General features: G+C 43.0%; 2 protein-coding genes across 2 annotated transcripts; one reads left to right on the top strand and one right to left on the bottom strand.

The window, feature by feature from the left end:
- Positions 1 to 6202: 6202 nt before the first annotated feature.
- On the top strand, positions 6203 to 10441 carry LOC124662046 (receptor-like cytoplasmic kinase 185). The gene is made up of 5 exons (XM_047199932.1): positions 6203 to 6515; positions 7747 to 7946; positions 8116 to 8305; positions 8511 to 8902; positions 9248 to 10441. Exons 1-5 carry the CDS (start codon positions 6392 to 6394, stop codon positions 9818 to 9820), a joined length of 1479 nt encoding a protein of 492 aa, XP_047055888.1. The 5' UTR covers positions 6203 to 6391; the 3' UTR covers positions 9821 to 10441.
- Positions 10442 to 10692: 251 nt separating this feature from the next.
- On the bottom strand, positions 10693 to 14244 carry LOC124662047 (probable feruloyl esterase A). The gene is made up of 11 exons (XM_047199933.1): positions 13965 to 14244; positions 13799 to 13868; positions 12933 to 13012; positions 12691 to 12756; positions 12536 to 12583; positions 12384 to 12451; positions 12088 to 12160; positions 11850 to 12011; positions 11403 to 11597; positions 11105 to 11193; positions 10693 to 11018 (listed from the first exon to the last, which is right to left on the bottom strand). Exons 2-11 carry the CDS (start codon positions 13863 to 13865, stop codon positions 10844 to 10846), a joined length of 1023 nt encoding a protein of 340 aa, XP_047055889.1. The 5' UTR covers positions 13866 to 13868; positions 13965 to 14244; the 3' UTR covers positions 10693 to 10843.
- Between the last annotated feature and the right edge of the window lie 589 nt (positions 14245 to 14833).

Genomic DNA, 14833 nt, shown 5'->3' with positions numbered 1-14833 from the left:
ACCAATTTAACGAAGAAGAAACTTCGCCATGAATATTATGAGTAGAGCCTAAGGACATACTTGTCCATATGCTACAGCGGAGCGTGTCTCTCTCCCATACAATGAATGCTAGGGTCCATTTTATTCAAACAAAACAAAAACAAAAACAAACCGACGCTCCAAGAAAGGCACATAAGATGTGATGGAATAAAAATATAGTTTCAGGGGAGGAACCTGATAATGTTGTCGATGAAGAAGGGGATGCCTTGGGCATCCCCAAGCTTAGACGCTTGAGTCTTCTTGATATATGCAGGGGTGAACCACCGGGGCATCCCCAAGCTTAGACTTTTCACTCTTCTTGATCATAGTATATCATCCTCCTCTCTTGACCCTTGAAAACTTCCTTCACACCGAACTCGAAACAAACTCATTAGAAGGTTAGTGCATAATCAAAAACTCACATGTTCAGAGGTGACACAATCATTCTTAACACTTCTGGACATTGCTCAAAGCTACTGAAAGTCAATGGAATCAAAATATCCATCGAGCATAACAAAACAGGCAATGCGAAATAAAAGGCAGAATCTGTCAAAACAGAACAGTTCGTATTGACGAATTTTATTGAGGCACCAGACTTGCTCAAATGAAAATGCTCAAATTGAATGAAAGTTGCGTACATATCTGAGGATCACTCACGTAAATTGGCATAATTTTCTGAGTTACCTACAGAGAATTTGGCCCAGATTCGTGACAGCAAAGAAATCTGTTTCTGCGCAGTAATCCAAATCTAGTATCAACCTTGCTATCAAAGACTTTACTTGGCACAACAAAACACAAAACTATGATAAGGAGAGGTTGCTACAGTAGTAAACAACTTCCAAGACACAAATATAAAACAAGTACTGTAGCAAAATAACACATGGGTTATCTCCCAAGAAGTGCTTTCTTTATAGCCATTAAGATGGGCTCAGCAGTTTTAATGATGCACTCGCAAGAAATAGTATTTGAAGCAAAAGAGAGCATCAAGAGGCAAATTCAAAACAAATTTAAGCCTAACATGCTTCCTATGCATAGGAATCTTGTAAATAAACAAATTCAAGAAGCATAATACAACAAGCATAAAAAGATAAAACAAGTGCAGCTTCAAGATTTTCAGCAAAAAGAGAGGTGTTTTAGTCACATGAAAATTTCTACAACCATATTTTCCTCTCTCATAATAATGTCCAGTAGCATCATGAGCAAATTCAACAATATAACTATCAAATGAAACATTCTTGTCATGAGTCTCATGCATAAATTATTACTCTCCACAAAAGCATAATCAATTTTATTAGTTGTAGTGGGAGCAAATTCAACAAAGTAGCTATCATTATTATTCTCATCATCAAATATAGGAGGCATATTGTAATCATAATCAAATTCATCCTCCATAACAGGCGGCACCAAAAGGCTACTATCATTATAATCATCATAAATAGGAGGCAAAGTATCATCAAAGTAAATTTCCTCCTCAATGCTTGGGGGACTAAAAAGATCATGCTCATCAAAGCCAGCTTCCCCAAGCTTAGAATTTTCCATATCATTAGCAACAATGGTGTTCAAAGTGTTCATACTAATATGTTCCATGGGTTTTTTAATTTTCGGATCAAACCATCCATTTCTTAAATCAGGAAATAGAATAAGAAACTCATTGTTGTCCATTACGCCTTACTAGTGTAAACAAGAAACAAAAAGATGCAATTGCAGGATCTAAAGGAAATAGCTTCGAGCACAAACACAATGGCGCCAGAAAAGTACTGTTACCTGGAACCGGAGTATGAGTGCCTTTTACCTTTCCTCCCCGGCAACGGCGCCAGGAAAATAGCTTGATATCTACGGGTGCTTCTATTCTTGTAGACAGTGTTGGGCCTCCAAGAGCGAGAGGTTTGTAGAACAGCAGCAAGTTTCCCTTAAGTGGATCACCCAAGGTTTATCGATCTCGGGGAGGAAGAGGTCAAAGATATCCCTCTCATGCAACCCTGCAACCACAAAGCAAGAAGTCTCTTGTGTCCCCAACACACCTAATAGGTGCACTAGTTCGGCGAAGAGATAGTGAAATACGAGGTGGTATAAATAAGTAGTAGCAACGGCACCGTAAAAGTGCTTTGCTCGGGACAAGTAAACAAGCGTAGTAACGCAGTAGAAACAAGGTAAACAAGCGAGCGATAGCAGTATTTAGGAACAAGGCCTAGGGATCATACTTTCACTAGTGGACACTCTCAACTTTGATCACATAACAGAATAGATAAATGCATACTCTACACCCTCTTGTTGGATGATGAACACCACTAATTGTGTAGGATTACACGAACCCTCAATGCCGGAGTTAACAAGCTCCACAATATTCAATGTTCATATTTAAATAACCTTAGAGTGTAAGATAGATCAACACAACTAAACCAAGTACTAACGTAGCATGCACACTGTCACCTTCACGCTACGAAAGGAGGCATAGATCACATCAATACCATCATAGAAATAGTTAACTTCATAATCTACAAGACATCACAATCATAGCCTACGCCAAGTACTAACACGGATGCACACACTGTCACCATTACACCGTGCAGGAGGAATAAAACTACTTTAATAACATCACTAGAGTAGCATGCAGATATATTGTGATACAAAACACATTGCAATCATAAAGAGATATAAATAAGCACTTCACTATGCCATTCATAACGAGTGAATAAGTATTCGTGAAATATAGCCTAAGAGACCCACACGGTGCACACTACTGTCACCTTTACACACGTGGGACAAGGAGTCTCCGGAGATCACATAAGTAAAATTTACTTGACTAGCATAACGACATCTAGATTACAAGCATCATCATATGAATCTCAATCATGTAAGGCAGCTCATGAAATTATTGTATTGAAGTACATAGGAGAGAGATGAACCACATAGCTACTGGTACAGCCCCGAGCCTCGATGGAGAACTACTCCCTCCTCATGGGAGACGAGCAGCGTTGATGGAGATGGCGGTGGTGTCGATGGAGAAGCCTTCCGGGGCACTTCCCCGTCCCGGCGGCGTGCGGAACGGAGACTCCTGTCCCCCAGATCTTGGCTTCGCGATGGCGGCGGCTCTGGATGGTTTCTCGTACCGTGGCTTTTCCGTGTCGAGGTTTTAGGTCGAGGGGGCTTAAATAGGCGAAGAGGCGGCGTCAGAAGGTCAACGGGGCGACGACACCATAGGGCCGCGCGGCCAGGGGGTGGGCCGCGCCGGCCTATCATCTGGGGCCCCTGTGGCCCCCCTCTGGCGGCTCTCGGGTGTTCTGGATGCTTCCGGCGATTCTAAGATGCTGGGCGTTGATTTCGTCCGATTCGAGAATATTTCCTTACTAGGATTTCGAAACCAAAACAGCGTAAAACGACAAGCGGCACTTCGGCATCTTGTTAATAGGTTAGTTCCAGAAAATGCACAAATATAACATAAAGTGTGCATAAAACATGTAGATATCATCAATAATGTGGCATGGAACATAAGAAATTATCGATACGTCGGAGACGTATCAACCACCAAGCCTAGCAGCCAGGATTCAGATGGACACCGAAATGAGGGAGTCACCGATGTATACACAGCTCCAGCATGATTTGATGGAGCATGTGTGGGCTAATTCCTAGATTATGTAATTTTTTCAGATTTTTATGTAATCTTTTCAGATTTTTATGTAATTTTTTTATGATGTAATCGGTAACAATTTTAGTTCAATAAAATAATTTCCTTGCATTATTTATATTGTTGTAATGTGAAAAAGAAATGCTGATGTTGAAGAGAGAGAAAAGTTGACGTGGAGGAGAGAGAACTAAAGCTGGCACTATAGCCTTTGCATTGGCACCGTGGAGTGAGAGTGGGGTGAGAGTGGGGTGAGAGTGAGGAAAAAAGCTAACGTGGCGGGTGAGAGTGAGGCTATGCATTGGCACCAGCCTAACGGTCCTCATGGATCAACAACTGTAATGTTTACCTGCACGTTTGCCATAAATAATTTTGTTGCACGTTTACCTGCACGTTTGCCATAAATAATTTTGTTGTAATCGCCAATATTTTTTGGTAAAATAGTTGGTGATTTTTGTTGTAATTGGATATATATAAAATGTGTTATTTTTAACCAAATTTTCACAGCCACGAACACATATTTTTTGTTGTTGTAGCTTTTGATTTTTTATTGTATATAATTGTTGTCAATTTTTGTTGTAAACCAACTTATAGCAAAACAATTATTGTTTAACCACTTTTTATAAGACTATTTGTTTAAATTTTTTGTAATTTTTTTGTTGTAATAGTACATATATTTATAAGCGGAGTGAGAGATTTTGTTGTAATACTATGTATGAGACTCAGATCAGTCGTCGAGTGACAGTTTTGTCGTAAATATTGAGAAAGCCAGGCCCAAAGAAACATACCCTTTCGGGTTAACTGGAGAAGTCTAGTACTGCGGGTTAATTATCCAAAAACTGGGGGGCAAAATGCAAATGTTACAATGTGGCTGATTCCAACCGTTAGATGACGATCCGACGACGCGGAAGACAACCAATTTTAGGGGTCGCCATCAGGCGACCGACGCCCAACGTTCGCCTTAACGCTAACGGTCCTCATGGATCAACAACTTTGTTGATTTTTGCGGTGTCAGGACATTTTACACTTAGGGCCTTGTAACAATATGAAACTACAAATAAGCCTTTACAATTTTCACAAAGAACCATACTTTAAAACTTTGAAATATCGATCACATCTAGCTTCTTCTCCACCATGGTAGAGCTCGACGCATCTAACCTCATTGCCGCCAGGAACAAAACAACTTGGGGGCATATAGGCATGAGCCGATCTTGCCGTAGCCAGAGGTCCTCCGAAGCGGCATGACAACATGACAACCCTAGACGCATACTACTACTATCAATAGGAGGCTGGCTCCATCCTCGTGTCCCCTTCGGTCGGCAAGGCTACCGGAGAAGAGGGGCATGAGGCGAGGTCAAAGGAGGGACCTCTCTCTTCACCCCTTTTAGGGAATATAAAACCTATCGAGCACCACGCCACGGCTCGCAGGTCGACGACATCGCTAGATCCACACAATCTATTACTCCGCCCGTTCCAAAATATGTTTCGTATAATTTTTAGCGAAAGCAAACCTTAAATTTGACTAAGTATATAGCAAAAAATATTGATATCCACGATACCATATGTATATACATACGTACACTAAATCCTATGAAGGCGTACACACAAACCCTACCCCATAAGCACCTCTAAAAGATTGAGTCAAGAAACTGATTCAATAGGTATGGAGATCGACGAAGTTATCACCGGTGCTTTGCTGACGGGATCACCGCCTCTCACTAAAAAAATCGTCTTTTTATGAGGCACCAAAGTGTCGAACCTCAAGTTTCGACTCTACTAGGTTGAGGGTGGTATTTCCCTCCTAACCATCCAGCTACATGTTGATTTTCGATAATTATAACAATCTTGACTTGGTATTATAGAAGTTGCTATTTTTTTCATATACTTGATCAAACTTAATAAAATTTCAATTCGAGCAAAAACTATGTGCAACATAATTTGGGACGGAGCAAGACGCACTTTTCGATCAGCTTGTTCAGCGAGTATCTTCTTCTAGATAGTAGCTCCCCTGTTTCCATGGCGAAAGCGTAGCTCGAATTGAATAGTGCCATTGCCAAATTGCGCACGCGAATCACACGGATAGCATTGTCGACGCTACCGGTACCGGTTTCTCCGACCCAGTCAATCGACAGCTCTCACCACCACGACAATAAATTACCCAAGATATACGCAGGGAGATCTGCAGCGGAAATCTATCTCGAGCCGTGAACGCTACCCCATGAAGTCATGAACTACACACTCCACACAAATAGTACCATCACGCCATGTGAAATCGAAAACAATTACCGCCTGCCGATGTGAACGTGTGGCGCAGAAACCTAATTAATCGCGGTCTGAAAACGGACGACGATGATGGCAGAAAATTCAAACGATGACGTGGCGGGGGCAGGCCGGCCGGCAGGCAGGAGAGGGAAGCGGATGTGCCCCAGAAGATCCCTTGTTTGGTCACTCGCCCCCAGAGACAGACAGAGCTGACTTTTGCTTCTCACTCTTCCTCTCCCAGCCTCATGTTCTTCCTCTCCTCCTTCCTGTAGCTTCCGCCCTCCCCCAATCCCCGCCCCCAATTCGCCCCCTCCCGCCCAAAAATCCAGTCTTGCTTTGCTTTGGGGCGAGCTACCGTCCTCCACAAGCAGAGATCTTCTCCTATCGGGGAGGGATCCCCGTCCGGTGCGGCGGCCGCTCTGTCCCCCGCGTGCGTTTCTTGCTTGCTTCTTCCGGTGAGGGAGGGAGGGTGCGGAGTCAGGCACCCTGATGAGCTGCTTCTCCTGCTTCGGGCCGGGCCTTGAGGCGGGGGACGGGAAGAAGCCGGTGCCCGCCGACGCCACCAAGGACCAGCAGCGCAAGGACGGCTCCGCGACCAGGGGCGGCGGATCAGGTGCGGATCTTGGAATTTTTTTAAATCTCCAGCTTTAGCTTCTGCCCATGATAATTAGCCGCTGTTAGTTCGCCTTGTCTCTATGCGTTAGCCGAGAGCGTCTCAGAAGCTGTATTGGTCTCTGTAGTATTTACTACTTCCTGGGAATACTGGAACTAGGAGAACATGTAGCAAGCCTAGCTATGCATATGGTATGACCCTCAATAGATGCGTACCAAGCGATGGGTATGCTGTTAGCAGCCCTTAAACTCCAGACACACAATAGGAGACTAGAAGATACACACATAATGCAGCTCTCATTTTAATCATGTATACGGGATATTTTTGAGCCGGTGTAGTTTTCCAGCTAGGCAGGCAGCTGCTCCTGTTGGTGACACACAAGAAATTGTCTGCGGTGCCTTCCTGGTCTAGCATCACGAAATGCATGATGGATTATAGTGGCCTATTATGGTGGAGTAGTAAAGATTGACAGAGGATCTTTTTATTTTCATGAGACTGAGTGATGGGTATGCTGTTACCAGCCCGTGAACTCCAGACACACAATAGGAGAGGATATATACACATGATGCAGCTCCAATTTCAATTAATCGTTTTTTACATATAGGTGAAATGTTTGCGCTAGTGTATATGTCCAGCTAGGAAACTGCTCGTCTTAGTGGCACGCACGCAAATTGGCTGCAGTGCCTTGCTTGGGGGGTTTAACAGCATAAAACATGCGATGGATTATAGATTGTAGAAAACATCGATACAAGATCCTTTATTTTCACGAGGCTCAGGGATTGTAGGAAATACCTATCCACTGTTTACACCATCGTGATGATGCTTCTAGTATTATGACTTCATGAATCTGACTGGTGAACTTTACTCGACCGGCTGTATTAAGCAAGCACCTGTCTTGCACCATCTGAATGGTTCTGAGCCTTCAAGTTTGCTTTAACTGTTCACCTAGGAGAGGAATATGATTTATTCTTTTAGGTCTAGTGGTTACAAAGTGTTGCCTAGCGGAGAAATGTGGCGTTTTATTAGATGAATCATTTAAAATAAGTTTTTTTCCTTTCAAGTTGAAGTCCTTCCTGAGTAGAAAATCATCCTTCATGCCGTACCACTCAACTTCATGTTTGTACTGGCAGAATGTTAGTCCTTTATGTGTAGCACAAATTTTTCTGTTTAATTCTTTAAACTGATTGTACTATAACTACTGAGTGCTAACTCCGGATCATTGTCTCCTCAGATAAACTGAGACCACAGGGTGGATTGGACTCTAAGAAGGACCATCTGACCATCCCTAGGGATGGGAACAGCCAGAACATTGCAGCTCATATTTTCACTTTCCGTGAGCTTGCTGCTGCCACTAAAAACTTCAAGCAAGATAGCCTTTTGGGTGAGGGAGGTTTCGGCCGTGTATATAAAGGTCGCCTGGATAATGGGCAGGTTAGTCTTTCCATACCTGGGCTGTGGATACATTGAGATTTTACTATATCTTCAGGCTTTGAGCGGTTTAGCTGCTGAAATATCCACTTATCAAGTAAAATGTTGGTACAGTTGCTATGTTTTCTCCTTTATGGCCATTGTGACACTAACCAATAACTCTACTTCTCAGGCTGTTGCTGTGAAGCAACTTGACCGCAATGGTCTCCAAGGAAATAGAGAATTTCTCGTTGAGGTCCTCATGCTCAGTCTCTTGCATCACACTAACCTTGTCAATCTAATTGGTTACTGTGCTGATGGTGACCAACGCCTTCTTGTCTATGAGTTCATGCCACTGGGTTCACTAGAAGATCATTTGCATGGTTTGTTTATCCTCTCTTTGCCATCTAATCTTTAAAATTACATGCGTGAGTATAGCAACTTGTACAAAGTTTTTATGTGTGAACAATACAAAGTATTTTATTACATGTTGCACTCATCATGAGTCAGTACTGTTGCACTTGCATCCTTTACTGTTTAATGGCATCTGTACTTGATGGCTAAAGTAATATCTTTTAATTTAAATAGATGTGCCACCTGAAAAGGAAGCTCTTGATTGGAACACACGGATGAAGATAGCTGCAGGTGCAGCTAAGGGCTTGGAACATCTACATGACAAGGCCAGCCCTCCTGTTATTTACCGGGATTTCAAGTCGTCAAACATTCTTCTTGGTGAAGGATTTCACCCTAAGCTGTCTGACTTCGGCCTAGCAAAGCTCGGTCCGGTTGGTGATAAGACTCATGTTTCAACGCGGGTGATGGGAACGTACGGCTACTGTGCCCCAGAATATGCAATGACTGGCCAGCTCACAGTGAAATCAGACGTCTACAGCTTTGGTGTTGTTTTCCTTGAACTGATTACAGGGCGCAAAGCAATTGACAATACCAAACCCCAGGGGGAGCAGAACCTAGTGGCATGGGTATGTTTTGGTACTACTATGCTTATCTCAGTTGACATGCTATACTTGATAATTTTGTGCTGGGGTTTGCACGCAGCTCCTTGTTTTACTGTTGTATTCTTAGTGAGATACTATCCTGCTAATTGAGCTAAGCCATTGCACTTTTGATTAAAAATGCTCTTTTCTTTCTACTTGTCCTAAAATGACTTCCAGGACCAGTTACATTTCGTTGCATTTTGACTGGGTAATTAAAATGACTTCCGGGACCAGTTACATTCCACGTTTGTTGCAGTCTTTAACTCTCACCAGAAATAGAACTTTGTTGCATTTCGACTGGGTAATTAATACAGCTTGTCCGATCTGCAGGCTCGTCCACTCTTCAAGGATCGCAGGAAATTTCCTAAAATGGCTGACCCAATGCTTCAAGGCCGGTTCCCTATGAGAGGTCTGTATCAGGCTTTAGCTGTTGCTGCCATGTGTTTGCAAGAACAAGCGACGACTCGCCCTCATATAGGAGATGTTGTGACTGCCCTCTCATATCTAGCTTCTCAGACATATGATCCAAATACCCCAAATCGAAGCAATTCATCGACCCCTAGGGCCAGAAATATGGGTGGGCGGAACGGTGATCAACGCAGCACACGCTCACCAAATCATCATTCTCCAGACTTGAGGAAGGAGGCTGCCAGGGCATCAAAGTATGGAGGGGAGGTTAGCCGGACTAGTTCTACTGGTGGTTCTGGTCGGAGATCAGGATTGGATGAGATGGACATGGCAGGATCGCCACTAGGTAGTCCAGCTCAAACAGGAAGAAAAAGAGAAAACCGAAGGAGTGCTGACAGGCAGCGTGCTATTGCAGATGCCAAAATGTGGGGGGAGAATTCCAGAGAACGGAAGCCACCCAATGGTCATGGTAGCTTTGATAGTACAAATGAGTAAGTGGACAGCTCTGTTAAGTCGTTGCTCTGGCTGAGGGACGAGTTCTCTCATCAGCACCAAACGGGCCAGAATTAGGAACATGGTGTTTGTTCCAGCTCGGCCCCGTTGTCTGTGAATAAAGGCTTTTTTTCTTGCGCCTCTCTGGCTATCAGCATTGCCTCATGGGTTGCTTTATCTGTTTGTCGTTGCCACTGACATGCCTTCTGCTGGCTGCGTCCATTCCTTTGAGAATGTGATTGTTTCATGTACTCATGTCCTTGTAGAGCTCAGGAGCCTACAAGATGCAGCTAGAAATGCGGAAAAGGAGAAGGGGAAGGTTGAATCTCAAAGTTGTGGCCACACAATTAGGATGAATGTGTTCACCTGCACCTCTGTTATGGAACCAATTGTACAACTGTGTCAGGCAGGTTTGGCCACCCGGAGTCAGTGAAATTTCTTCTGATGAGATTTCAGGTTTGGGGATAGGATAGTGTTACCTGTATTTCGTACAGCTACTGTTTTTCTTTTGTTGTCTTGAGTTACCTGATCACTCATTTATTTGTATTAGCTTGAATGTACTTCTACCTGTATCTTAGCGTGAACATGGTTTAGCATATGGAGCAAAGTATTATTCAGAGCCTATTGTTTTCTCCCATGTGGTGTACATGTATATGTTGCTATCTTCGCCAGTTATGCACCTTGCATGTTAGCGCCAAACGTTTCTGAACTGATCACATTCATCTTGGGAACCATAAATTACAAGTATTGTGTTGGAAATTCGGTCAAAAGTGGCAGGCAAACAAAGATGAACAGAGGGAGTGCATATTTTAAACTGAAAAAAATGCTTTGTCTAACAAAACAACATTTACAGCAAGCATCTTCCAGTAAACGTGTTTTGAACTGAAAAAAATGCTTTGTATAACCAAACAACATTTACAGCAAGCATCTTCCAGTAAACGTGTCATCCCCCTTTCTGAAAGCAGAAACAACGAAACAGAGGGAGCTTGGTGCTACTCCTATGGTACATGAGATCTTTACATGGATTCACTGGGCGCTATGTAAATCTGGCTGCTTCGACAAAACGATGTTACCGTAAAGGTCCATCTTGTGCTGCAGCTCGGTGTATTCCATGACGATCCTACAGCTGCTCCATGCCTCGGCGTGCATGCTGACGCCCAGGTAGGTTATGTGGTCTAGTATGCTGTTGCCGCTCACGGACCTGAAGAAGACAGAACCAAATGTTAACCAGGAGGCATCAGGCAATGCTTAACAAGTGGTGATGAAGGTAGGGAGGGAGGGAGGGACCTGCAGCACGCCGGGTCTTCGCCGGAGTCATCGCAGATCTGCTCGACCGTGTATATCAGGCTTCCGAGCCCGACATCATGGACCCATACCTGAACAATATCACACGACAGGAACAGTGGGTCATTAGGCCATAGAAACATGTAGAGATATGATTACAGGAAACAGTTCGATTCTACATGGCTCTTAGGTTCCATTTGGGGACTAAATGCACTTTTGTTGTCGCTGCAGACTATGGAAGGCTTTGCAGAGTAGCTATGAGAGCAATTGGGCACAGCAAGTGTGCTACAGTTGAGCATACCTCTGTGGGGAAGTGATGGTAGGTCTTCTGCGGGAAGAGCGTGAAGTACGGTGGCAGGTGAGGGACGATATCATGCGCATTAGTAACTCGGATCGCATGAGGCAGGTACACCTTGAAATAGGAAGCAAAGGCCTCATTGCCGATACGAGGTTGCCCAAATGTCATTAGTTTCACACCATCTAGCCCATAGTTCACCTGAAATAGAACATACGTTTCTGTTTAGATGGGGAATTTAAATGAGAAGGAAATAGATATGTGGCAAATAGCTGATTGCTCGGACATGTAGAAGTTTGTATAGACTAAGAGCAATACTCAGAATGTAAAATGTCCATATAACTAGTATAATGTGAAAAATTATCACGTCGATTTGTGGAACACAATTTTCTATGCAACTTAAACAAATACTCAAATTTAATAGGTTTCAGATCAACAAGGTTTATTACTCACAACAAGATCAAGTGCACAAAATGAAGCGATAGCTGCACCCATTGAGTGCCCTGTAATCATGATCGGAACATCTCCATACAGTTTCCGGGTCTTTGAAATGCCACCGACAACTCCATCACGTAATGTTGTGTTATGATAAGCAGAGTAAAATCCTCGGTGTACCTATATCCAAGGGAGCACAACTGTGAATATCAGTTTAATACAACGAAATTCAACTATATGCCTTAGCTATGCTCACCCTTGCTTCAGGCATGCCAGGGTAATCAAGATCAAGTTGTTTCCATAGCAAGTCCTCTATCCAGTTCTGGATGCTGATAAATTGGAGGGTCAGTACAGTTAGGGGTTTGGAGAGTTCCATTGCACGAGCATTACACTATACATAGATATGCTCAAGATTTATATAAATGATAAGTACGTAAGGATGAGTGAAATCGAAATACATAAGGCCTGCCTCTAATAAGAGATAAAACATTCTGAATGAGAACTTAATTGTTTCTGTTAATGACCAATCAAAACAAGGTATATGTTAGCTACCTGTTCTCTTGAGTTCCTCTGAACACAACAACGACAGCATTAATATCACTGGCAAAACCAACATATGCCTGTTTGTTAATCAAAATATGGCCAACTTAGAAGATGCTAAACATACAGAGATAAACAGACTATGAGCACAAGTAGGAAAGGACCTCTAAGCAGTTCTCCACATCTACGATGATGTCCATCATCTCGAACCCCTGGGTCATCCAACAAGTTTCATCATCCATAACAGTCATGTATGAAGCTGGACAAACATTTTTATGTTACAGCAAACAGAAAGCACATGAGTGGTGTGAAGCGTTACCTTGATCAGGTCACCGCATCTATCACATGTCCAGGTAAACAATTGTGTCAAATCAGCAGTGTAGATCTGCAAGACATCACCGAATTCTAAATTTGCATAAACGGATAGTAGTAACTTAAGTAATACTGCACACGTGTATAAGACTTTCCAAGATACCAGAACGAATCTGACAAGCTAATTCATCTTAAGTGATGAGCAAATATTCAGAACAATTAAGATAAAGAAAAGGTGAATGAACTTACAGCAGAAGCATATTCCACCAGTATCTTGGCAAGAGTTGAGTTGTATATGGTATCGGACGACTGATGTTTAACCATAGGTGCTGAACCATACAAAAGAGCATCAATATCAAGAGCAACATGGACTTTAGACATAAAGCTCGAAAGAGCCCAGCTTTAAATTAATAAAACCCTCAACCGGCTAGGATACAAGCCTAGCTCACTTGGTTAGGGAAGTGGATGTACAACAAGTCCTCACGGACGCAGATTTGGGTTCTTATTATTTAAAAAGAAACTGCTGTAAGCTTGAACAAGTTTAAAAGAAAATGCAAAGCGCTAAGGAACTACAATGGATAGTGCTGGATAAATGGAGAAAACACAGAACCAAGAGAAGCAAAAGAATCATGTAACAATACTGTCTCAGTCTCAGATTCAAATTTACGTACTGCCTTTGTAATAACCTTTTTGTTTTCGTGAGAAGTAATCTGAAGTTTATGGTATCTTGTAAAAGTTAAATTAAATCTTCTAGTCGGAACAAGCAAAGAAGTTAAAAGAAGAAGCTATTATCAATGTGACAAAAGTATACCAACTAGACACATTGCCACTTTCGAGCCCGGCATTTCAAATCTGAATGTACTAGTGATATGTTTTTTTTTTCTTTGCTTATATAGCCATTCTGAGATTCATACCTCCAATTACGATTTGTTTTGCTGGAATAAACTTGTATCTGTATTTCCATACTGAGACATGGCAAGCATTACTTTTACATATATTACAGTCAAGCACAGCAAACAGTTCTAACAAGACAACATCTTGCAGCGAAGGGACAAGAGGAAGGCTGGTCATTTACCATGTCAAAAAATAAATAAAGAGGAGGGCAAGTCATTTACCTCTCCCGGAGCAAACCACAAGCAAGCACGCCAGAAGCACCGCCTTGAGCAGCCCACGGCGCTCCATACCCTGAAATTTGAACCCATCTCCAAAATCAAAAGAAAGAAACTCGAGAGGAGCTAATCCCACCCACGATTGGGCACAACACCCGCGGAATCGCCTTACCGGAGGCCCGAATCGGCAGAGAATCCACACCGAAACTCCGCGCCCGCGCGATCGATGAACCAGTGAGCCTGGGGATTGGAGTGCGCGGCGACAGGCGAATCCGAACTCGCGCCGATTTTTATTGAAGTAGTGATTGAAAACAAAGTAGTGATTCGAGCTGTGGAAGCTACTAGCTAGTAGTATAGTCGAGAAAGGAAGGGGAGATAAATTAGGGATCTTTTTTATAAATTAAATTACGGGGAGCGAAGCGAGATCACACACGCAGGAGGCGGCGATTAGTTTAGCGCGGTGTATTTATAGGTGAGCTGGTGGTGGCGTGAAAAGACGGATTGCCACCAAGGCTTATCTGGGATTCATTCCGGTCAACATCGCGGGGCTCGGGTTCAGATCAGGGAGGATGAAGGTCGCTGACCGACCGGTGGGACCGCAAATAAATTGAATTATCTGATATTTACAATTTCGGTATTTTACCAGGAAACCCAGAGTAGAATGTAGATTCGCAAGAATTACACACAGAAACGTAAATACTGGAATTGTCGAGCTTCAAATTTGATAAAGTCAACATTTGTTCACGTTGCAAGTTTTTTTTAGAGCAACCACGTCTGTACCAACATCCTCGCTCTAGAGCATCCACCTCACCACGGTTCACAGGCCCTACCGACACGGCGAGAAATAGATCCCTAACAACGAGAAAACCAAGTTACCAATCTAAAGGATCGACAACACCACACTGTCATAAACTCCGATACCGCCGTGAAGGTCACCACCGGTGTGGGAGTAAGGTTTAGGCATATATATTCGTCACGGTGTCGCTCCTACCACCCAAACGACGCAACACACCACACTAGACAAACCCTAAACCTAACTAT

This window comes from Lolium rigidum, chromosome 6 (assembly GCF_022539505.1).
Source record: "Lolium rigidum isolate FL_2022 chromosome 6, APGP_CSIRO_Lrig_0.1, whole genome shotgun sequence".
Taxonomy (NCBI): domain Eukaryota; kingdom Viridiplantae; phylum Streptophyta; class Magnoliopsida; order Poales; family Poaceae; genus Lolium; species Lolium rigidum.
The sequence above is the reverse complement of the archived record's forward strand: the minus strand, read 5'-3'. Positions and strand labels throughout refer to the sequence as shown.